Source organism: Lolium perenne, chromosome 7 (assembly GCF_019359855.2).
Source record: "Lolium perenne isolate Kyuss_39 chromosome 7, Kyuss_2.0, whole genome shotgun sequence".
NCBI classification, from domain to species: Eukaryota; Viridiplantae; Streptophyta; class Magnoliopsida; order Poales; family Poaceae; genus Lolium; species Lolium perenne.
In genome coordinates this window covers 100,713,885-100,737,336 of record NC_067250.2, presented here as the reverse complement: position 1 = coordinate 100,737,336, position 23,452 = coordinate 100,713,885, and the positions used below count along the sequence as shown (strand labels likewise).

At 41.4% G+C, this 23,452-nt stretch overlaps 2 protein-coding genes and 2 long non-coding RNA genes across 4 annotated transcripts; all 4 read right to left on the bottom strand.

Moving 5' to 3' along the window:
* Positions 1–564: 564 nt before the first annotated feature.
* On the bottom strand, positions 565–3,021 carry LOC127316470 (uncharacterized). The gene is made up of 4 exons (XR_007860439.2): positions 2,793–3,021; positions 2,506–2,691; positions 1,778–1,841; positions 565–806 (listed from the first exon to the last, which is right to left on the bottom strand). It is a non-coding gene; the product is annotated as an uncharacterized lncRNA (long non-coding RNA).
* A 1,998-nt stretch (positions 3,022–5,019) lies between these two features.
* LOC139833651 (uncharacterized) lies at positions 5,020–8,079 on the bottom strand. Its single transcript, XM_071823984.1, has 4 exons — positions 8,009–8,079; positions 6,939–7,864; positions 5,478–6,416; positions 5,020–5,225 (listed from the first exon to the last, which is right to left on the bottom strand). The coding sequence occupies exons 1-4, from the start codon at positions 8,077–8,079 to the stop codon at positions 5,020–5,022; spliced, it is 2,142 nt and encodes a 713-aa protein (XP_071680085.1).
* A 486-nt stretch (positions 8,080–8,565) lies between these two features.
* Positions 8,566–9,871, bottom strand: LOC139833165 (uncharacterized). Its single transcript, XR_011748378.1, has 2 exons — positions 9,825–9,871; positions 8,566–8,853 (listed from the first exon to the last, which is right to left on the bottom strand). It is a non-coding gene; the product is annotated as an uncharacterized lncRNA (long non-coding RNA).
* Positions 9,872–19,973: 10,102 nt separating this feature from the next.
* Positions 19,974–23,182, bottom strand: LOC127316471 (uncharacterized). Its single transcript, XM_051346869.2, has 3 exons — positions 22,286–23,182; positions 22,002–22,185; positions 19,974–20,424 (listed from the first exon to the last, which is right to left on the bottom strand). The coding sequence occupies exons 1-3, from the start codon at positions 23,096–23,098 to the stop codon at positions 20,180–20,182; spliced, it is 1,242 nt and encodes a 413-aa protein (XP_051202829.1). The 5' UTR covers positions 23,099–23,182; the 3' UTR covers positions 19,974–20,179.
* Between the last annotated feature and the right edge of the window lie 270 nt (positions 23,183–23,452).

The following is a 23,452-nucleotide window of genomic DNA, read 5'->3' as shown; positions in this document are numbered from 1 at the left end:
TTCAAACTCCATTCCATATTCAAGTTCTACCATTCCATGTTGAAATGGTAGAACCTGCCATAAATGCACCGGATCATTTCCAAACTTGGAATATGACTTCCTATATATGAATCTTATTCTCCGGACCATTCCGGAACTCCTCGTGATGTCCGGGATCCCATCCGGGACTTCGAACAAAACTTCAAACTCCATTCCATATTCAAGTTCTACCATTTCAACATCAAACCTTAAGTGTGTCACCCTACGGTTCGCGAACTATGTGGACATGGTTGAGTACTCTCTCCAACCAATAACCAATAGCGGGATCTGGAGATCCATAATGGATCCCACATATTCAACGATGACTTTAGTGATCAAATGAACCATTCACATACGATACCAATTCCCTTTGTCACGCGATATTTTACTTGTCCGAGGTTTGATCATCGGTATCACTCTATACCTTGTTCAACCTCGTCTCCTGACAAGTACTCTTTACTCGTACCGTGGTATGTGGTCTGTAGTGACCTCACTTTAAAAAGTGCAAGCCCCTGTGCATTAGTGCTAGTCCCTGGATCGAACTGCTAGCACACACAGTTTAAGATGAAATACCAAGTAGCAAAGGTCTTCATTACAATCTAAGATCCAGCGGAAATAAAATAGTTCGATACAACTTGCATAGCTCAAGGCTAGCATAAACATAAATCAGAGTTCAACATCAAGCGGAAAGCAAATAGCATGGAGTCCTCTTCCTTCACAGATGCCACAGGCAGACATGTTGGGCAAAGACTCGTGATCCTAACATCTTCTTCATCAGCTAGGGATACCTGCAACATCAAACGTTGCAGCCCGAAGGAATCAATACATTTGGAATTGTATTGGCAAGGACACTTTTGTGGACTCAAAAGGCATCCTACACCTACGTGCACATTTGGCAGGTAGAGCTCAAGTTCATTTTGCATAAAGCCAATTTTTCACTATCTTTTATCAAAACATTTTCTTTCAATCTAATTAGCAGTAGCATTGGTAAAACCCCAATGTACCAAATTAACAGTAGCATTGGTAAAGCCCCAATGTACCTTCCTACCCTTGTTCACCCATTCAAATTTTATTTAAGAAATTGGGATGAGGAGATCTTCGAACAAAGACTTGTCAGTTCGCTCAAGTTGTCCATAACCGGGGACACGGCTAAGTACTTAGATTTACACTCTCGAGAGGTTGTACACCTTTACCCACATGGCCAGGTCAATCCTTCTACCTCGTTGCACATTTTGCTTAAGGACAGGTGTAGACCGTGGCCGAGACCTTCTGTGTGTAATCGCCCGAACCATTCCCTAAGGGCCACGCCCCCACCTACAGTATCCCTCTACCACCACCTGGCCCCTAGGATCCGGGTTCATACAACATACTTTGTCAAGCCAGAGCCATAGTAGCATGTGGTTGTACGTGAAGCTAATGAGCAAGGTTTGTCTACAATCTCTTTAAGCCTGGGTGACTTTCCGCAAGTGTGCACTAGCACCAGGGTCTTGCCCCCTGATACAGCCACCCTCTCCATAACTCCACCATTCACCCATGTAATTCATTAAACTTAGTTGTTTTTCCTTAACCTCTATCAAAACATTTTCCATAGCATAGCAGGTAACAACTAAATTTAATGGCGGCTAAAGGAGTCTAGGAGTGGTGTAGCTAAACTACTAGGATTTATTAGCAGGCATAAAGCATAAACCCTAGACATGTCTACTATAAAAACACTACAGTGCAAGAATCAAAACTGGGACTTTTGGTGTGTGTCACTTGCCTTTTTCAGTGGGAGGAGTTGCAATCTTCGCAGTCACAAAGGTTGCAGCTGTCACAGTCGCAATCTACAAGCATACATACATAGCACCATAAACACAAAGCACAACACAAATGCACAAACATAGACATGAGATGCATATGAGATTCACACAAGAGCACTCCATTTATTGTTCTCTGGTTGTCACTATATGCATGATGCCATGGCAAAATTTTAGTGTTGAATTAATTATTAAAAACATTTCCTATCATTAGAAAAGATCTACAACACTAAACAAATACTACAAGAGAAACGTATAGGTAACATTTTTATTTTCTAATGCTATTGTACAGGGGGTTCGAATCTCTGCTAAAAGCAAAATGAATTACTTAAATATATTTTGTAGAACTATTTATATGGCCAAAATACTCTATTTTGGTTTCTGCAAAAACTGTGTAAAAATATGATGCAAAAGTGCAATATTATGACACTAACGTATTCTACACATTTTTCTGAGTTCAGGGACATCTTGTTTGCTAAATTTCGATAAACGGAACTAAAGATATGATTTTTCAAAGATTGAAGTATGTCCTGTTCTAATATCCGAAATTTAGAATAGATGTGACAAGTGGCCGATTCTAATTGGTCAGTACCCCTTCATCTAAGTGATGTATTACCAGCCTTAGGATCTAGATCCTGTGGTTGCTAGGAAAACTGAACAAAGAAAAGGAAAACAGGGGCAGCTCACATACGGGACGCACACAGCAATGTCGTCTGATGTCGCCGGCCTTGACGTTCCGGTGCTCCTTGGCGATGGTGGGGCAGACGATGGAGCTCGGATTGACAAGGGAAACTCGTTTACGAAGTCGCGGACGTCGATCTGCAGTAGTTCGCCGGAAGTCGCTCGCCGGAGACTAGAGTCGATTATAGCGTCGTCGCTGTGGTGCACGAAAAATTGCGAATCAAAATCTGAGAGATGCGGAATGAAGAAAGAAAGAGTTTTGCGAAAACTAGAAGTCAAAAGATGGACTGTGCTCACCGCAATCGACGATTTACCGCGACGGTACTGCGGACATGCGAGGCAAAATTCGAGCAGCCTGGGGGCTCTCTAGGCGTGCCGTTTGGGGGGAAATGAAGAGGAGGGAATGGAGCTTAAGTAGGAAGAAACGGTGCGTCGAATGGTGCCTTAAAACGCCGGTAATCAATTGAAGAGTAAACACAGAAACTGAAAAACGCAGCAGTCGTTCGTGCGTGTGCGTCGCTTCGTGCCCGGGCTTGAAGACGATGATGTGGCGCTGGGACCCACATAACAGGAAAGGAGAAAAAGAAAACGCGACCTGGTCGCTTGGACGTGGGCGTGGGCGTGCGTGTGCAGCGTCGGGCTGCACGCTCTGAGTTGCCTCTGGCTGGGTCGCTCATTTGAGCTTGCCTGGCCATTTGCCCACACGTTGTTCTTTTTTTTTTTTTTACCAAATCTCTTTTCTCTTACCTAATTTTAGTATTTGGAAAATAATTTGACAAATGGCATTTGATTTAAAAACCAATTTGTTTCAAAAGTAAGTCGAAACTAGTCAGAAAAATACAAATAAAATATCCATGAGATTCCTTATTCAATGAAGAATATTTTGGAACCACTTTTAAAACATTTTGAAAATTTTGAATCTGACACATAGTTCTATATGGCTTTATTTGCATTACTTCGGGTTTTAGGTTTCTTTAACAAAATTTAAAATTCCATTCAAATTTTTCCTAGGGAATGCAACGATGCCATGATGCTTATGAATGAAATGCATGCATTTTATAATTTGAAAATTTGGGATGTTACAAACCTAACCCCCTTAAGATGAATCTCGTCCCCGAGATTCGGAATGGCTAGCAAATAGGTGTGGGTGGTTTTGTCGAAGATCATCTTCTCGTTCCCAAGTTGCTTCTTCCTCAGTGTGGTGATTCCACTGAACCTTACAGAACTTGATCGTCTTGGTACGAGTAACTCTTTCTGCCGTCTCCAGAATTTTGACCGGTTTCTCTTCATATGTAAGATCACTTTCCAACTGAACTTCCTCAAGTGGCACTGTATCTCTAAGCGGAGTTGCTGCCATATCTGGGTGACATTTCTTCAGTTGGCTCACATGGAACACATTATGAACGGCTGATAGGGCTTCTGGTAGTTCCAACTGATATGCTACTTCTCCTTTGCGAGCTAGGATCTTGAATGGTCCTACAAAGCGGGGTGCTAACTTTCCCTTGACTCCAAATCTCTTCACACCACGTAGTGGTGAGACTCTAAGGTATGCTCTATCACCTATCTCATAGGTCACTTCCCTACGCTTTGAATCAGCATAGCTCTTCTGTCTAGATTGAGCTATCTTCAATCTATCTCTGATCAGTCTGACCTTCTCTTCAGCATCCTTGATCAAATCTGGGCCAAATAGGCTTCTTTCCCCTACGCCACTCCAAAGTAGTGGGGTGGTGCACTTCCTTCCGTATAGTGCCTCAAATGGAGCCATCCCAATGCTAGCCTGGTGGCTATTGTTATATGAAAACTCTGCGTATGGCAAATTTTCATCCCAGCTAGATCCATAGTCCAATGCACAAGCTCTCAACATATCTTCTAAGATCTGATTTACTCTTTCAGTCTGTCCATCAGTCTGTGGGTGAAACGCTGTGCTGAACTCTAACCTAGTTCCCAAAGATTCATGTAGTTGGCGCCAAAAGTGGGAAGTGAACTGAGTACCTCTATCTGACACAATACTCTTGGGAACGCCATGTAAACAAATAATTCTGCTCATGTAGATCTTGGCTAGCTTGGCACTTGTATAAGTGGTCTTCACAGGTATGAAGTGAGCCACTTTAGTCAAGCGGTCTACCACAACCCAAATAGAATCATACCCTGATCTGGTCTTTGGCAGTCCAGTGATAAAGTCCATGCCTATGTTGTCCCACTTCCACTCGGGTACTGGTAAAGGCTGCAATAGTCCTGCTGGTTTCTGATGTTCTGCCTTGACTCTGCTACAAACATCACACAGTGCAATATACTCGGCAATATCTCCCTTCAAGTTAGTCCACCAAAATCTTTCCTTTACGTCCATGTACATCTTAGTGTTACCGGGATGAATGGAGTATGGTGAATCATGTGCTTCTTGAAGAATCAACCTCCTAAGTTCAGGGTCCTGAGGCACACAAATTCTCTTCTCGAACCATATGGTTCCTTGCTCATCTTCATGAAATCCCTTTGCTTTGCCTTTGCTCATATTGATCTTGATTTCTTATATTTCCTTGTCTAGCTTCTGGGCTTCTCTGATTTTATCCATTAGTGTTGGTTGAACTTCAAGGGATGCCAAATAGCCTTCTGGCACAATTTCCAATCTAAGATCCTTAAACTGTTCACACAAGTCTTCAGGCAATTCTCCTGCTGTGAGACCGTTCACATAGCTCTTACGGCTCAAGGCATCGGCTACAACATTAGCCTTTCCTGGATGATATTGCAAACTCATATCATAATCTTTTATGAGTTCTAACCATCTTCTTTGTCTCATGTTCAACTCCTTCTGAGTGAATATATACTTAAGACTCTTATGATCAGTGAACACATCACTATGTTTTCCCATTAAATAATGTCTCCACACCTTGAGGGCATGCACAACAGAGGCTAGCTCCAAGTCATGTGTGGGATAATTCCTTTCATGGTTCTTAAGTTGGCGCGAAGCATAACACACCACTTTACCGTCTTGCATTAGAACACTACCAAGTCCTTGACGAGATGCATCACAGTATACTTGGAAATCCTTATTGATATCCGGCAAACATAGAACTGGTGCACTTACTAGACGTTGCTTCAACTCCTGAAAACTAGCTTCACACTCCTCGGTCCAGGTAAATTTCTTCTCCTTCTTCAGTAGTTCAGTCATAGGTTTTGCAATCTTGGAGAAGTTTTCAATAAACCTCCGGTAGTATCCCGCGAGTCCTAAGAAACTCCGAATCTCTCCTGCATTCTTGGGTGACTCCCACTCGGTCACAGCTGCAACTTTGCTTGGGTCTACTGCGACTCCTTCTGCTGAAACTATGTGCCCAAGGAATCCAACTCTGTCTAACCAGAACTCACACTTGCTGAACTTGGCATATAGCTTATGCTCTCTAAGCTTCTCCATGATTATACGCAAATGTTTCTCGTGCTCGGCATCATCTTTTGAATATATCAATATATCATCAATGAATACCACCACGAACTTATCCAAATATTCCATGAACACCTTGTTCATCATGGTCATGAAATATGCTGGAGCATTGGTTAGTCCAAAAGGCATAACTGTATACTCATACAGACCGTATCGGGTTGTGAATGCGGTCTTAGGTATATCCTCCTCCCGGATCTTCAATTGAAAATATCCCGATCGAAGATCTATCTTGGAGAAAACCTTTGCTCCCTTCAATTGGTCGAACAAATCATTGATGTTGGGCAATGGGTACTTGTTTTTAATCGTCATCTCATTTAGCGAACGGTAGTCCATCACTAATCTCTTGCTAGAGTCTTTCTTCTCGACAAACAGTACAGGTGCTCCCCAAGATGACGAACTAGGTCGAATAAATCCTTTCTCGATTTGCTCCTTAAGTTGCTTCTTTAGCTCCTTTAGTTCTTCAACATCCATCTTATATGGTCTCTTAGCTATGGGTCCAGTACCGGGCAATAGTTCAATGAGAAACTCAACATCTCTATCCGGTGGCATTCCCGGCAACTCTTCCGGAAACACATCCGGGTATTCTTTCACTACTGCTACATCCTCTAGGCTAACCCCCTTAAGAGAGTTGACCTTACTACCTTTAAGCTCAAAGGTTGATTTGAAACGAATCCTCTTCATTTCTGGGGTTGTGAGTGTAATTGATCTCTTTGCACAATCTATTATGCCTCCATAAGTGGTCATCCAATCCATGCCTAGGATTACATCTAGACCTTGGGATGGTAGGACTACTAAGTTGACTGGGAACTTATGTTTTCCAATTTGTAGGGTCAAATTTCTACATCCATCAGTTGCTAACATCTCTCCCCCTGGAGAGCTTACCCTAAGAGGCCATCCCGTTGTTTTAGTGGGCAGATTATTCTTAACCACAAATGCTCTTGATATGAAAGAATGCGATGCACCGGTATCAAATAGAACAAGTGCTGAAAAGCAATTGAGCATGAACGTACCGATCACTGCGTCCGGCTCATCATAGATCTCCTCAACATTGACATGGTTGACATGCCCCTTCTGGAACGGGTTTGGCTTGCCTGCATCCACAATCTTCCTTGCTTCCTCAGCCTTCTTCTCAGGGCAGTCGTTGGCAAAGTGTCCAGTCTTCCTGCACTTGAAGCACTCTACCTGGCTGATGTCCTTCTTCACAAAGCGATGACCATTGTTGTTGTCGTGGCCATTTCCGTTGTTGTGGCCATTGCCATTTCCATGATGGCTGCCATTACTCTTCCCAGAGTTGTTGTGGTGGTGATTCTTGTGACCATTGTGGTGATGGTGCTTGCTTCCACCATCATTTCTACCATACTTGTGATGGCCAGAGTTTCCACTACCTTCTCCATATGACCTCATCTTGTGAGCTGGTCCTGATCCATACTTGTCATATCCGTGCTTCCTCTTCCGGTTCTCCATACTGTTGTGCTTGGACTCAACTGCCACTGCGCTGTCATACAACTCCTGGTAATTGGCGTACCTAGAAGCACAAAGCTGGATGGATATCTCATCACTGAGGCCTCTCATGAATTCCTCCTGCCTCTTCCTATCAGTGTTCACATCTTCAGGTGCATAACGAGCCAACTTGTTGAAGAGCTCAGCATAGTCAGACAAGGAGCGAGATCCCTGGCGCAAGTCGCGAAACTCGCGCCTCTTCAGAGCGATGACTCCAAAAGCAACATGAGCAGTGCGGAAAGCATTCTGAAACTGATCCCAAGTGATGGCTGCGATGTCAGGGTAGGTGATCTGGTAGTTGTCCCACCATTCAGCTGCGGGTCCTTCAAGCTGATGTGCGGCGAACCGCACCTTCTCTTCCCCATGTGCTTGAATAGTGTCCAATTTCTTGTTAATTGTACGCAGCCAGTCATCAGCTACGATTGGCTCAGGAGAACTTGAGAATGTGGGAGGGTTCAGCCTCAGGAACCTAGTCAGACGGTCTTGCTGTGGCGGAGGTGGAGGTGGCGGAGGTGGTGGATTGTTGTTGTTGTTCTGCATGTGGTTGTTCAGCTGGGTTATGGTCTGAGTCACTGCTTGCATCAGCTGGGCCTGTGCCTCCATCATCTGTTGAACATAGGCTGGCACCTCGGGCTCTCGGCGGGGCGGCATGCTGTGGGGTTTGGGAGGTAAGAATTAGAATTAGACTAGAGCTAAAGAGAAATAAAATTTCCTACCCCCGAACAACACAAGCATATAAACAATCCTCAAATCACGCAAGCAAATGTTTTAAACACTAACAAACTAGTATGGTCATACCGCAATTTGGTATGATCAATGCATGGAGATATCGTTGGTCCGAAAAAAAAGGAAAGTGGTGGTCTACTCTATTTCCAGCTTGGGTGCTTCTAGCTTCTCTTCCATCTACTTGAGGTCTTCAAAGATTGGACGTCTAAAAGATGAAGATTTGTTTTGAAGATGGAATAGGTGAGAATACAAGAAAACCAATTTGCAAACATTTCTTTTCAATAGAAAATGGATTAGATAGATAAGATGGAATTTCATCCTAAGGTCTTCCTATTTCTAATCAAAACCTAGGGTCACGAACCTATGGGCAACACAGTGCTCTGATACCATCTGTAGTGACCTCACTTTAAAAAGTGCAAGCCCCTGTGCATTAGTGCTAGTCCCTGGATCGAACTGCTAGCACACACAGTTTAAGATGAAATACCAAGTAGCAAAGGTCTTCATTACAATCTAAGATCCAGCGGAAATAAAATAGTTCGATACAACTTGCATAGCTCAAGGCTAGCATAAACATAAATCAGAGTTCAACATCAAGCGGAAAGCAAATAGCATGGAGTCCTCTTCCTTCACGGATGCCACAGGCAGACATGTTGGGCAAAGACTCGTGATCCTAACATCTTCTTCATCAGCTAGGGATACCTGCAACATCAAACGTTGCAGCCCGAAGGAATCAATACATTTGGAATTGTATTGGCAAGGACACTTTTGTGGACTCAAAAGGCATCCTACACCTACGTGCACATTTGGCAGGTAGAGCTCAAGTTCATTTTGCATAAAGCCAATTTTTCCCTATCTTTTATCAAAACATTTTCTTTCAATCTAATTAGCAGTAGCATTGGTAAAACCCCAATGTACCAAATTAACAGTAGCATTGGTAAAGCCCCAATGTACCTTCCTACCCTTGTTCACCCATTCAAATTTTATTTAAGAAATTGGGATGAGGAGATCTTCGAACAAAGACTTGTCAGTTCGCTCAAGTTGTCCATAACCGGGGACACGGCTAAGTACTTAGATTTACACTCTCGAGAGGTTGTACACCTTTACCCACATGGCCAGGCCAATCCTTCTACCTCGTTGCACATTTTGCTTAAGGACAGGTGTAGACCGTGGCCGAGACCTTCTGTGTGTAATCGCCCGAACCATTCCCTAAGGGCCACGCCCCCACCTACAGTATCCCTCTACCACCACCTGGCCCCTAGGATCCGGGTTCATACAACATACTTTGTCAAGCCAGAGCCATAGTAGCATGTGGTTGTACGTGAAGCTAATGAGCAAGGTTTGTCTACAATCTCTTTAAGCCTGGGTGACTTTCCGCAAGTGTGCACTAGCACCAGGGTCTTGCCCCCTGATACAGCCACCCTCTCCATAACTCCACCATTCACCCAGGTAATTCATTAAACTTAGTTGTTTTTCCTTAACCTCTATCAAAACATTTTCCATAGCATAGCAGGTAACAACTAAATTTAATGGCGGCTAAAGGAGTCTAGGAGTGGTGTAGCTAAACTACTAGGATTTATTAGCAGGCATAAAGCATAAACCCTATACATGTCTACTATAAAAACACTACAGTGCAAGAATCAAAACTGGGACTTTTGATGTGTGTCACTTGCCTTTTTCAGTGGGAGGAGTTGCAATCTTCGCAGTCACAAAGGTTGCAACATCACAGTCGCAATCTACAAGCATACATACATAGCACCATAAACACAAAGCACAACACAAATGCACAAACATAGACATGAGATGTATATGAGATTCACACAAGAGCACTCCATTTATTGTTCTCTGGTTGTCACTATATGCATGATGCCATGGCAAAATTTTAGTGTTGAATTAATTATTAAAAACATTTCCTATCATTAGAAAAGATCTACAACACTAAACAAATACTACAAGAGAAACGTATAGGTAACATTTTTATTTTCTAATGCTATTGTACAGGGGGTTCGAATCTCTGCTAAAAGCAAAATGAATTACTTAAATATATTTTGTAGAACTATTTATATGGCCAAAATACTCTATTTTGGTTTCTGCAAAAACTGTGTAAAAATATGATGCAAAAGTGCAATATTATGACACTAACGTATTCTACACATTTTTCTGAGTTCAGGGACATCTTGTTTGCTAAATTTCGATAAACGGAACTAAAGATATGATTTTTCAAAGATTGAAGTATGTCCTGTTCTAATATCCGAAATTTAGAATAGATGTGACAAGTGGCCGATTCTAATTGGTCAGTACCCCTTCATCTAAGTGATGTATTACCAGCCTTAGGATCTAGATCCTGTGGTTGCTAGGAAAACTGAACAAAGAAAAGGAAAACAGGGGCAGCTCACATACGGGACGCACACAGCAATGTCGTCTGATGTCGCCGGCCTTGACGTTCCGGTGCTCCTTGGCGATGGTGGGGCAGACGATGGAGCTCGGATTGACAAGGGAAACTCGTTTACGAAGTCGCGGACGTCGATCTGCAGTAGTTCGCCGGAAGTCGCTCGCCGGAGACTAGAGTCGATTATAGCGTCGTCGCTGTGGTGCACGAAAAATTGCGAATCAAAATCTGAGAGATGCGGAATGAAGAAAGAAAGAGTTTTGCGAAAACTAGAAGTCAAAAGATGGACTGTGCTCACCGCAATCGACGATTTACCGCGACGGTACTGCGGACATGCGAGGCAAAATTCGAGCAGCCTGGGGGCTCTCTAGGCGTGCCGTTTGGGGGGAAATGAAGAGGAGGGAATGGAGCTTAAGTAGGAAGAAACGGTGCGTCGAATGGTGCCTTAAAACGCCGGTAATCAATTGAAGAGTAAACACAGAAACTGAAAAACGCAGCAGTCGTTCGTGCGTGTGCGTCGCTTCGTGCCCGGGCTTGAAGACGATGATGTGGCGCTGGGACCCACATAACAGGAAAGGAGAAAAAGAAAACGCGACCTGGTCGCTTGGACGTGGGCGTGGGCGTGCGTGTGCAGCGTCGGGCTGCACGCTCTGAGTTGCCTCTGGCTGGGTCGCTCATTTGAGCTTGCCTGGCCATTTGCCCACACGTTGTTCTTTTTTTTTTTTTTACCAAATCTCTTTTCTCTTACCTAATTTTAGTATTTGGAAAATAATTTGACAAATGGCATTTGATTTAAAAACCAATTTGTTTCAAAAGTAAGTCGAAACTAGTCAGAAAAATACAAATAAAATATCCGCAGATTCCTTATTCAATGAAGAATATTTTGGAACCACTTTTAAAACATTTTGAAAATTTTGAATCTGATACATAGTTCTATATGGCTTTATTTGCATTACTTCGGGTTTTAGGTTTCTTTAACAAAATTTAAAATTCCATTCAAATTTTTCCTAGGGAATGCAACGATGCCATGATGCTTATGAATGAAATGCATGCATTTTATAATTTGAAAATTTGGGATGTTACATGGTCTCTTATGAACTTATTCATATGCTTGCAAGACATTAGACGACATTCCACCGAGAGGGCCCAGAGTATATCTATCCGTCATCGGGATGGACAAATCCCACTGTTGATCCATATGCCTCAACTCATACTTTCCGAATACTTAATCCCACCTTTATAACCACCCATTTACGCAGTGGCGTTTGATGTAATCAAAGTACCTTTCCGGTATAAGTGATTTATATGATCTCATGGTCATAAGGACTAGGTAACTATGTATTGAAAGCTTATAGCAAATAACTTAATGACGTGATCTTATGCTACGCTTAATTGGGTGTGTCCATTACATCATTCATACAAGGATATAACCTTGTTATTAATAACATCCAATGTTCATGATTATGAAACTAATCATCCATTAATCAACAAGCTAGTTAAGAGGCATACTAGGGACTCTTTGTTGTTTACATATCACACATGTATCAATGTTTCGGTTAATACAATTATAGCATGGTATATAAACATTTATCATAAACATAAAGATATATAATAACCACTTTATTATTGTCTCTAGGGCATATCTCCTTCAGTCTCCCACTTGCACTAGAGTCAATAATCTAGTTTACATTTGTAAAGATATAACACCTTGGCCTTCCGGTGCTTTATCATGTTTTGCTCACGGGAGAGGTTTTAGTCAACGGATCTGACATGCTCAGAACCGTATGTATTTTGTAATTTCATTTGCGTCTCAACGCATCACTCATTTCCAAATAAATCGGCATTAAAATATGTTTGGTCTTCTGGTGGAACCTTAATTCCGTGGTCTGAAATATGTCACTAATATTGTCACACACAATATAGCTTCAAAGTTCTGACTCTGTCGGAACTACACCAAGTTCTAAAAGAACCTCTTGACTTAACATCCTTTGTCATTGTCAAAACAATGACATACTCTGCCTTCTTTTGTAGAATCCGTCACAATATTTAGAACTCTTCTAAATCTAGCATAGACAACTTCTAGCTCATTGTGCTACCTTTTAAACAACACTTAGTCTAATTTGAAATTGAAATTTTATTTTCATATGTGACAAAATAAATATCGGTGCAACACTTTACAGCGATTTGTTTGTCATTTCTTCATACAAAAACTATATATATATTCTTGGTTCTTCTTAAGTACTCAAGAATATTCTTACTGTTTTTTTAATGATCATCACATGAATCATTCTGGTATATGCTCCTAACTTTTTAGAGCACAAGATATCTGATTATGTACATATTATTCATGATCTAAAATCACTCATGTGTTTTTACTCACCGAGTGTCAGATACACTCAAGTCTTGTTAAACCTTCACATGACAAGAACATTTTCTAAATATTTCTATATTGAACTACTTCAATATCCATTCTATGTACTTTGACTTAAACTTATTATGTGTTTCAATCTATCTTCATAGATCCTGACACTAAATATGTTTCAGTCCATATCCTTTCATTGAAGTTTAATTTTCAATGAAACCTTTTAATCAAGTATATAATTACATCATTTATAACCAACTATATGTCATCTACATAAGTATTATAAATATGTCTCAGCGCTCCCACTTAATTTCTTGCAAATGCAAGTCTCTTCATCGTCTCTGATGAAATCAAAAACTCTTTGACTATTTCATCTAGTGAAGATTCCAACTCCGTGATACTCACTTCATCCAATTGAAGTTTGTATACCTATCTAGTATCCCATGGACCAGCAAAACTCTTGGTTGTATCTTGTATACACCTTTAATACATACTTCTGATAAGTAATGTATTTTTCCATCCTACTATCATATCTCATAAAAGAAATATGTAGTGATTACTAGAATAATCCACATAGACTATAAGCATTGCTACGGAAGATCTAATTGTATCGTAGTCAACTCTTTGAACTTTGTCGTAAACATTTTTTCGACAAGTCGAGCTTTATTCAAGGATATTCCATCCAAGTCCATCAATTTTATAGATCTATTTACTTTCAAAAAGTATTCATTTATCTTGGATTTCATGGCGTATAGCCATTTTAACGGAGTCAGGGCCCATCATAACTTCTTTGTTCGTAGTTGGTTTATCATTGTTCAAAATCAATCCTTTGTCCACAAATCATTTATTTGATCACAAAGTAAACCACACCTACAAGGTTCAATAAGTACTTCGATCTCCATGGCTAAAACACTTTGTAGTCATGGGAGCCATGATCGTCGTGACCGCTTCCGGAACCAATTCCGATGCTGCGCTACTCTGATCATTATGCTCAGGTTCATAAACTTTATCAAGTTCTATTGTCCTCCCACTTAAAAATTTCGCTAGAAACAATTTCTTGGAAATAAGAAACATTGACAAACACTTTTGTCTTTGTCTCCATAGTGGGAAGAATTCCCAATCAATTCTCTGGGATAACCAACAAAGACATTCATCCGATTTTGGTTGTAAACTTATTTACTTATGCTATGCATACCAAAATTTAAGAAAGGACTATTAGGGTTCATACCCATGCCATAACTCGTATGGTGTCATTTCTACGGATCATGATGATGCTCTATTCAGTGTAAAAGCGGTAGTCACTAAAGCATAATCCACAAAAATTATAATGGCATTAATATTTTATCTCATCATTAATCCAACAAGGTTTGGATACATCTCTTGGATACTATATCATCATTATGATACTCCAAGAAATGTGAGTTGTAGAACAATTTCATGACTCTCTTAGATGTTCGCTAAAACTCGTAATTCAAATATTTCCACCATGATCCAATCATAGATATTTGACTTTTCTATTACGATGATTTCCATTTCATGCTGAAATTTATTTGAATCTATTCAAATGTTTCAAACTTCTTTCTTATCGAATATATCCACATATATATACTCAATTCATTGTTGGAAGTTTTCATGAAGTAGAAGAATCTCCCGCACACAACTATGCCCAGTGAGCCACATACATCATTATGTATGTTTTCACTAGGTTAGTTACCCATTCAAAACTTGGCCTATGAACGGTATTTCAGTCATTCCTTTTAGAAGAGATTTGTAAGCGCCAAATGATTCATAAATCAAATGACTCCAATAATCCATTTGCATGGAGTTTCTTCATGCGTTCCTTTCCAACATGACCTAAACGGCGGTTCCACAAATAAGTGGAATTCAAATCATTTGCCTTACGGCATTTTAGCGTCAGTGTTATGTATGTGTGTTTCACCATTAAAATTTATAATAACTTATCCATCGTACATGGAGTAATGTCATAATTTGAACAACTCATTGTTTTTATTTGACAAGAGCAAAATAACAATTATTAAGTTCTTTATTATAAATTCTAAGGGCTAGATAGAATGCCAACGATGAACATAATAACACTTTATTTTTGTTCCAGACGTGCATTCCTATCATATTCCTTGTCAGTCACTTAGGCCATTGTATTCTTGTATTGCGTTGTTTTGTATGATAATTCATACCAACCAATATGGTACAAATACCCAAGAATTTCATTGTGTGACCAAACGAGGAATACATCCATAACATGTATATCTTTTATATACATCTGAGCTAGACTTTCTAGTCTTTTCTTTTCTTTCTGCCAAAATATCTTTTGCAGTTTCTCTTTTAGCTTTCCTCATTATTCAGAAAAACACTTTAACATTATTAACTTCTAGGTTTGTTGGTCAAATACCAATAACCTTGAGGTTCTTACTTTAAGTTGATCATCATATGACAAGTGTTTCAGATTTCACTATTAGTAACTTTGTAATATGATGAACAATTTCACTCATAATTTTATCCATTATATCATGACGACTTTCCGAGACCATGTCTGTACATGCTAGGCTCGTAAAGTTTTAACCTTGGTATTTGCATGTGCAAATCTGGCTTGCACCCGTTGTATGCACACGTAGAATCTATCACACCCGATCATCACGTGATGCTTCGAAACGACGAGTCTTAGCAACGGCGCATACTAAGGATGATAACTTCATGGATATGCGAATATTATTAGTGCCCCAATAGTTGGAGGATTGTGACACCTGGCGTCTTCAACCTACATACATTCCCATAAAACTTATGAGTTTATGTAGTCTCACCAAATTTATATTATATCATCTTGCAATAAGGTCTTAGATATCACATATATCTCATACCTTGATTATTTCTGAAAACTTAATTTTCAGCTCCTTACTTTTCAAACAGATTTGAACTTCAAGTTTCACGGAGACAAGATAACTTTAGGTACTAATTGAAACCATAGCTCTTTGAATCAACAATGTGAGGTTTACTAAAAGTTTGCAATAGGACTTAATCAATTCTTGATTCTTTAACAATACGGTACCAATCCGTAAAGTTTCTTGTCAGATTTTAACAGTATTTTTATCTCAATAACAAGACTAGCGCATGGTAGAAAACGGATGCCAATACTACAAAATTAATTCAAAATACTACTCAGACTATGTTTATGATAATTAGTTCATGTTTTAATCTAATTACTAATGAACTCCCACTTAATACAACATCCCTCATAGTTGTTAAGTGGTACACGATCCAAATCTACTACACCAAAACCGATCATCACGTGAGATGATGTAGCTTCAATGGTGAACATCAACATGTTGATCATATCATCCATATGACTCGTGTTCAACCTTTCGGTTTCCGTTGTCCCGAGGCCATGTCTGTACATGCTAGGCTCGTCAAGCAAACCCAAGTATTCCGCGTGTGCAACATGGCTTACACCCGTTGTATGTGAACGTTGAGTCTATCACATCCGATCATCACGAGATGCTTCAAAACGACGAACTGTACAACGGTGCATACGAGGGGAGAACACTTTATTATCTTGATATTAATGTGAGGGATCATCTTATAATGCTACCGTCGCGATCTAAGCAAAATAAGATGCATAAAAGGATTAACATCACATGCAGTTCATATGTGATATGATATGGCCCTTTTATCTTTGCGCCTTTGATCTTCATCTCCAAAGCACGGACATGATCTCCATCATCTTCGGGCATGATCTCCATCATCATCGGCATAGCGTCAAGGTCCATGGCGCCGTCTTCATGGTTGTTCACCTCATGTAGCAACTATTACAACTACTTTGAAATACTACTCAACATGAAATTTAAAGAAAACCATAAGGCTCCTGCCGGTTGCCACAATACAATAATGATCATCTCATACATATTCATCATCACATTATGGCCATATCACATCACCAAACCCTGCAAAAACAAGTTAGACGTCTCTAATTTGGTTTGCATATTTTACGTGGTTTAGGGTTTTCGAGAGAGATCTAATCTACCTACGAACATGAACCACAACGGTGATACTAATGTTGTCAATAGAAGAGTAAATTGAATCTTCACTATAGTAGGAGAGACAGACACCCGCAAAGCCTCTTATGCAATACAAGTTGCATGTCGAACGAGGAACAAGTCTCATGAACGCGGTCATGTAAAGTTAGTCCGGGCCGCTTCATCCCACTATGCCACAAAGATGCAAAATACTCAAACTAAAGACAACAAGAGCATCAACGCCCACAAAATCATTGTGTTCTACTCGTGCAACCATCTATGCATAGACACGGCTCTGATACCACTGTAGGGATTCGTTGCATAGAAAACAAAAAATTTCCTACCGCGAGAACGCAATCCAAGCCAAGATGCAATCTAGAAGATGGGAGCAACGAGGGGATGAACGAGACTAACCCTTGAAGATTTCCAAAGCCTATAAGAGTAGGCTCTTATTGCCGCGGTAGACGATCACTTGCCGCTTGCAAAAGCGCGTAGAAGATCTTGATCACGGTGCCACAATCGGGCAGCACCTCCGTACTCGGTCACACGTTCGGTGTTGGTGAAGATGACGTCCTTCTCCCCGTTCCAGCGGGCAGCGGAAGTAGTAGCTCCTCCTTGAATCCGGCAGCACGACGGTGTGGTGGCGATGGCGGTGGAGATCTCTGGCGGAGCTTCGCTAAGCGTGCGGGAGAAGAGGAGGAGAGAGGGGGCGGCTAGGGTTTGGGAGAGGGGGTGGCCGGCCTCAAGGGGTGCGGCCAAGCTATGGCTCTATGGTGTCCGACCCCCTCCCTATGCCCCTCATTATATAGGTGGAAGCCCCAAGAGTTGTAGTCCAAGTCTTCGAATAAGACCCCAACACCAAAACTTCCCAAAGGTGGGAAACCTACTCAAGGGGGGAGTCCTACCCAAGGTGGGACTCCCACCTTTTCCTTAGGTGGGGTGGCCGGCCACGCACTAAGGATACAGAAGAGTATCAGCAGGATCTTAAATATGAAATCATCATACTATTGGACTTCTACTACTGTTCTTAAATTGCACAAGGTTAAATTTTTATATGTTTCCTTCTATCAGATATGCAACTCTTGCAAGATGAAACGCCAAGCACGTTTTTAATAAAGAAGTTGTTACGTGGATCAATTTAATTTTACTGTAATACTATGAGAATTCTTATTTTATTTACAGCAGAGGTGTATGTCTTTGACACCTTGTCGTAGCTGAATCAACTTAGGCGTTTTGGAAGTTGTGGAGACCACAATGTAAGCAAATAGTTAATGAGCAGGGTATTTTGTAATTACTAGAGGAGATACAGTGGCACAAAACTATGCAGTATAACAAGTTCATGTTTGTTGCCCTTAACAGGGTTATGTCCTTATTTGTTTGGAGGAAGTGGAGACCCGGTTGGATGAAGTAATGGTGCTAATGTGGAGAATGGATCATATGGTAGTTCTTTTGTCATATAGGTGAAGATCCCTTATCCGTGCATATGGAACTATAGTTGCAAGAGAGATTTTTTGTTTTTCATCTTCTTTTTTATGTTAATTATTCGCTCTGAATATTTAGAAAAAATGTTTCTATATTTGAATGAGATTATATGGTGATTGATTTTACTTCAAATAAAAAAAGTATCTGCTAGAAACATGTGCACGTCCATGATTCATTTAGACTCCTTATGTATTTTGATTGTTGGAGTTATGTGATGCATGAAACGAAGCTTGACTTTATTGGGAAATTATGAGCATCTTTTGGAGGCCCAAAGTTTACCATTTTTTGGGTGAAATGAGACAACTAAAAATTGTACAAAATATAACTCACACGAGAAGATAGGATGCGGAAGACGTGTATTGTATTGTGAAGATGTGGGTTGCACATGCACGCTAACTAGTTAATAAAATCGACACAACTTTTAGCTTTTTCAAAATAAAAAGGATAAAGAAAAATTTGATCACTTGCTTAATATGTGATCGATGATGTCTAATTGATGATGGTAGTATTTATAAACAGGGGTTTGGCAGGGCAGTCAACTGCATAAGAAATTACAGTTTATATTTCTATAAAAAATTAGTTTAGATATGTTGAACCTGTCATGCTATTGTGGGCTATATTGTTCACAAATTTCATTTAATCGTGCTGATTAGTGTATTGTAAAAAATCTTATAATTATGCGTGCGTTGCACATGCTCACTTCCTAGTGTCTGCAAGTCTAAGAATGTGTTGGGTCTTTGCATAAAGCTAAGTACACTTTACATGTGAAAACACTGGAACTCGAATTATTTGGTGCCTCAGATCACGTCTCCTCCTTGACCAGAAAAGCAGTTACTGTATGGGAGCGTCTAGAGATCAGTCGCCTGAGACTTAATAAGTTTAAGTCATTTAAGACATAAGAAAAATCTTAGTAGCAATTTACGTGTAACTGGAAAAAACTCAGTTGCAATTCACATGTAAGTGGAAATTCTTAGTTACGGGTATGCGTAACTGGAAAAATCTCAATTGCAACTCACATGTACGTGAAAATTCTTAGTTGCAACATATGCGTAACTGGGAAAATCTCAGTTGCAACGCTCATGCAATTGGAAAAAATATATCAATTGCAACTCACATGTAAGTGGAAATTCTTAGTTACGACGCGAGCGTAACTAGAAAAATTCTCAGTTGCAACCCACATGTATGTGAAAATTCTTAGTTACAATATATGCGCAACTAGAAAAATCTCAGTTGCAACGTTCATGGAAAAACAAAATAAAGTTGCAACTCACCGAAATAACCTCAGTTGCAACCACGTGCAACTAAAAATATGTCGTTTGCAACACACACGCAACTGGAAAATATGCCGTTTACAACACACACGCAACAGGAATGCGCGGTAAGCGGTTCCATGAGAGAGAGAGAAACACGTCTTATAGATAGGAACCATCACCACAAGGCGACTTCACAAAGCCCGCAAAAAACAAGTTAGCCCGCTTACACGTCGAGCCAACAACAACACAAACACACAAACAACCCAAAAATCAGAGCACAAATTAGAAGCATAAAATACGAATCTCCAAGCGCTCGAATTAAACTTATATTAAGTATAAGGAGCCTAATTTCCAGCAAATCCATTACTATATATTAGAACAGACAATACAGACGCACTCAACTAGGAAGATGAGGGATAAATCAAATAACAAATGTTTATTTCAGAGGTCTCTCTGAACACATATTTGGGTGCTCACAGATACTACATAAATGCAACATTCCTTTACAGCTTAACTACCGAATTATTATCATATCATACTCACTGACCCATTCGGTGCTGGAATTGGTATCAATAGGGTAACCAGAACTGCACATATGTCTTGAACCCCAAAGGTGCTGAGCATATTTAATGTCCAACAGGTTTGCAATATCAAAGTCGATGATATCCAAGGTAGCATCAAGCGCACTGCGGAAACTGTATGCTCCGAAAGGTGGGTGGGTAATCCTTTCTTCAACACCCTCGCAGAGACGGCAGTGACCTGACAAAAGTATAAACATGCCTTATTAAAAATTAGCCTCATAACAAACAGTTTTGAAAAGATATTTAGCTTTTTTAAAAAGGCTTATATTTTGAACGGAGGCAGTACTACATATGAAAAACTAGCCAACTAAGCACATAAGCATTCACTAACTACTCAATTTTGTACTATCTCCATTTCAGAACATAAGACGTATTTGGGTAGCTTCTTATCGAAGCAGAGATTCTACAACGTTGTGGGTGTCCTGGGCTTATCCTCGGCGTCAACTCCGTAGAGATTCGTGCTAAATTGCACACTTGCAGAAACAACCTGCTCTTGTACATATTCATCTCCCTAAAGGATCGAAAGTGGACACGGTACAACTTATCCTCTCACCGTCTCATTCCCCGTCTCTCAACTCTCCACCACACCTGCTTGCAGGCGAGCTCGTCTTCCTCCTAGGCACGTGTGAGGGAGCCCGATGTGACGCTGCTGAACTCCATTAAGATCCAGATCGATTTTTTATTATTTCCTGAAGCCTCTCTCTTGTTCCTCCAGACATTTTCATGCATCAATCCATGCTAGAGGTTCGTACATGTAAAAATTGTTGTCAAGGATAATGGATGTTTGTTAATATCCATAGTTTATTTTGGTTCCTGAGTTTTGTCAAGAACTTGTGTATGAATATGATCCAGATATTTTTCCCCAGGTACTTGGAACTTTATTGCCGATTTGGTTAGTGCGAGTTTTACAAGGACTTGACGTTGCAGATCCAAAATTCTACTTAAATGCCGCAAATCCTAATTTGATGGTTCCATTAAGATACAGTTGGTTCATGCCGCAAATATATAGTACTATGAAAGGAATGCTTGCTCTATTCCAGTTTTCTTCCTATATTTCTTCCATATAAAACAAGTGAATTCATCCAAAATTTCTGTAATATAAAAGCGACGAGGGGTATGGTACGTAAAATGACCGAGGCTTGCTGATACCAATAGATAAAAGCTCAGGGCGTTTCTTGCAATGTGCTAAAAGAGGTCGCACGAATCTCAAAGCAGACTGGACAACCAAGATAAGCCCGTGACGCCCACATGTATGTAGAGTGTTTGATTTCCAAGCTTCTTATATTCTAAAACAGAGGTAGTAGTAATTCTACATTATATATGTGTGCTTCCAAGTTGAAGAGGGAGAGGTGGGGTCAGACGGGTGATGCTGGGGTTTACATTGTTTCAAATTGCACCCACTATGATTTACATTGGAACATATCACTGACTAGCAACTAAATTAAAAACAAGAAATCATTATCTTGTCAAGGAATAGCCATTTATAAGGCCAACCATATACCAACTTCCAATAGAATGTGTTTGTGTGTATGAAGCATAGATCCGAACTTGCATAGCACGGTTACATTAAAAAGCATCACAGGTGAATTATAGATTGAACGAGTACAGTTGTACTGGTCTTCAACTCAGCCGTACGCACGCCTGAGATGACTAACCATAGAATACTAGATACTAGTGTTCATTGACTACACAAGATTATGTGTAAGATTTTGTTTGCAAAGTTATTGTGTACATAAAACAAGAGGAAGAACTTACCGCTTCGAGAGACAGAATTTTGCACAGGGCAGCAAAGCACGATACCCGTTTTGCTTGCATGTTCTGCAAAGAATAGTTGTACGTCTGCTGGTTTATCTCTTGGAGTGGCCATGAAGTTGATATGTTGGTGACCATCCTCAACAATGCTGACGGCAAAAACAACCTTGAGGTGTAGCTCAGGTCCCTTGAAGGAATAAATTTGGCACATAGCAATGACGATTAGCACAGTGATCAAGAAACAAAAGAGCATACGCAGATGTGAATAATTGGATACAGAGACTGACCCCAATGGTGCGGTTCCAGTGATCAATCGCCATGTTGGCGACCTTGCGTCTCCATGCTTGCCATCTTCTGATACGCTCCTCCCTCTCCAGGTTGAGTTGCTTGGACTCTGGCGCCGGGTAATCTTGGAGCCGAGGGGCCGAATGTGGAACCAGTAGGGCAGACAGTCGCTCGATATCCTCGGTGGAGAGCACACCGCTGCCATTGGCGAGCAGCTGGGTGACAGCAGGGCTTGTGGCGACTCCGGACCGTGCAAATGCAGCGAAGGCCTCGCAGTTGGGGTGCCTGGCGGCAACAGCGGCAGCGTGGTAGTCACGGTCACGGTCGGCAACAGCGTCGAGGAGAGTGAGGCCGAGGAAGGAGCCGAGCTTGATGTGATCGAGGTAGACGACATCGACAACGTTATCGGCAGCCGTGAAGCGGTCAGGAGAAGAGGCAGCGTGGATCCATACTGTATTGACGATGATGTTGGAGGCGCCGTCGGCGAGTGGTCCGAAGCAGTGGCCGCCGGCGAGGAGGGCAGGCAGGAGGGACGGCATCGTCTGAGATCCGTCGGGGCCGTTGAAAGGGAGGCGCGCGAGGGCACTCAGGTAGGCGTCGTGGATGGAGTTCCTCAGAGCTGTCTTCCTCTCCCAGGCTTCGTCGGCGGCGACGTGAGGGCCACCACGGCTGTGGCGCGGGAGGTGCTGGAAGAAGAACTGCGCCGTCTCCGGGAGCGACAGCGGTGCCGGTGGGGGCTTGGAGATGGCCTTCTCGAACCTCTCCTCCATTGGATTCACCGACTTCCGCGCCCGATCTGCGCGACGAGGGCACATCTCGGATCGATCGCCGCTGCGCCTCTCCTCTCCGATTTTGGGGGAATTTGGGGACGATTGAGTTGGAGGATTCCAACTTTTTTTCTTTCTGTCTCCCCACTTTATACTAACGTGGGGCAGTAGGACTCGAAGTCGAACCGGATTGGAATCTGTCGGTTTGGGCCTTCCTTGCGTTGCGGGAGGGACTGAGGGTCCGTTTGGTCTACGACCGACCAATTTATCAGCGGACCCAGAAATCAGCCCCCTCCGGTGGGCCGGCCCATTTCGGTATTAGCCTGTTCGTTCGATTCCGTGACCGTGCGCTGGCTGCTGTTCCTTCAATTCGAAAATTATTCAAATCCAAAAAAAAATCAA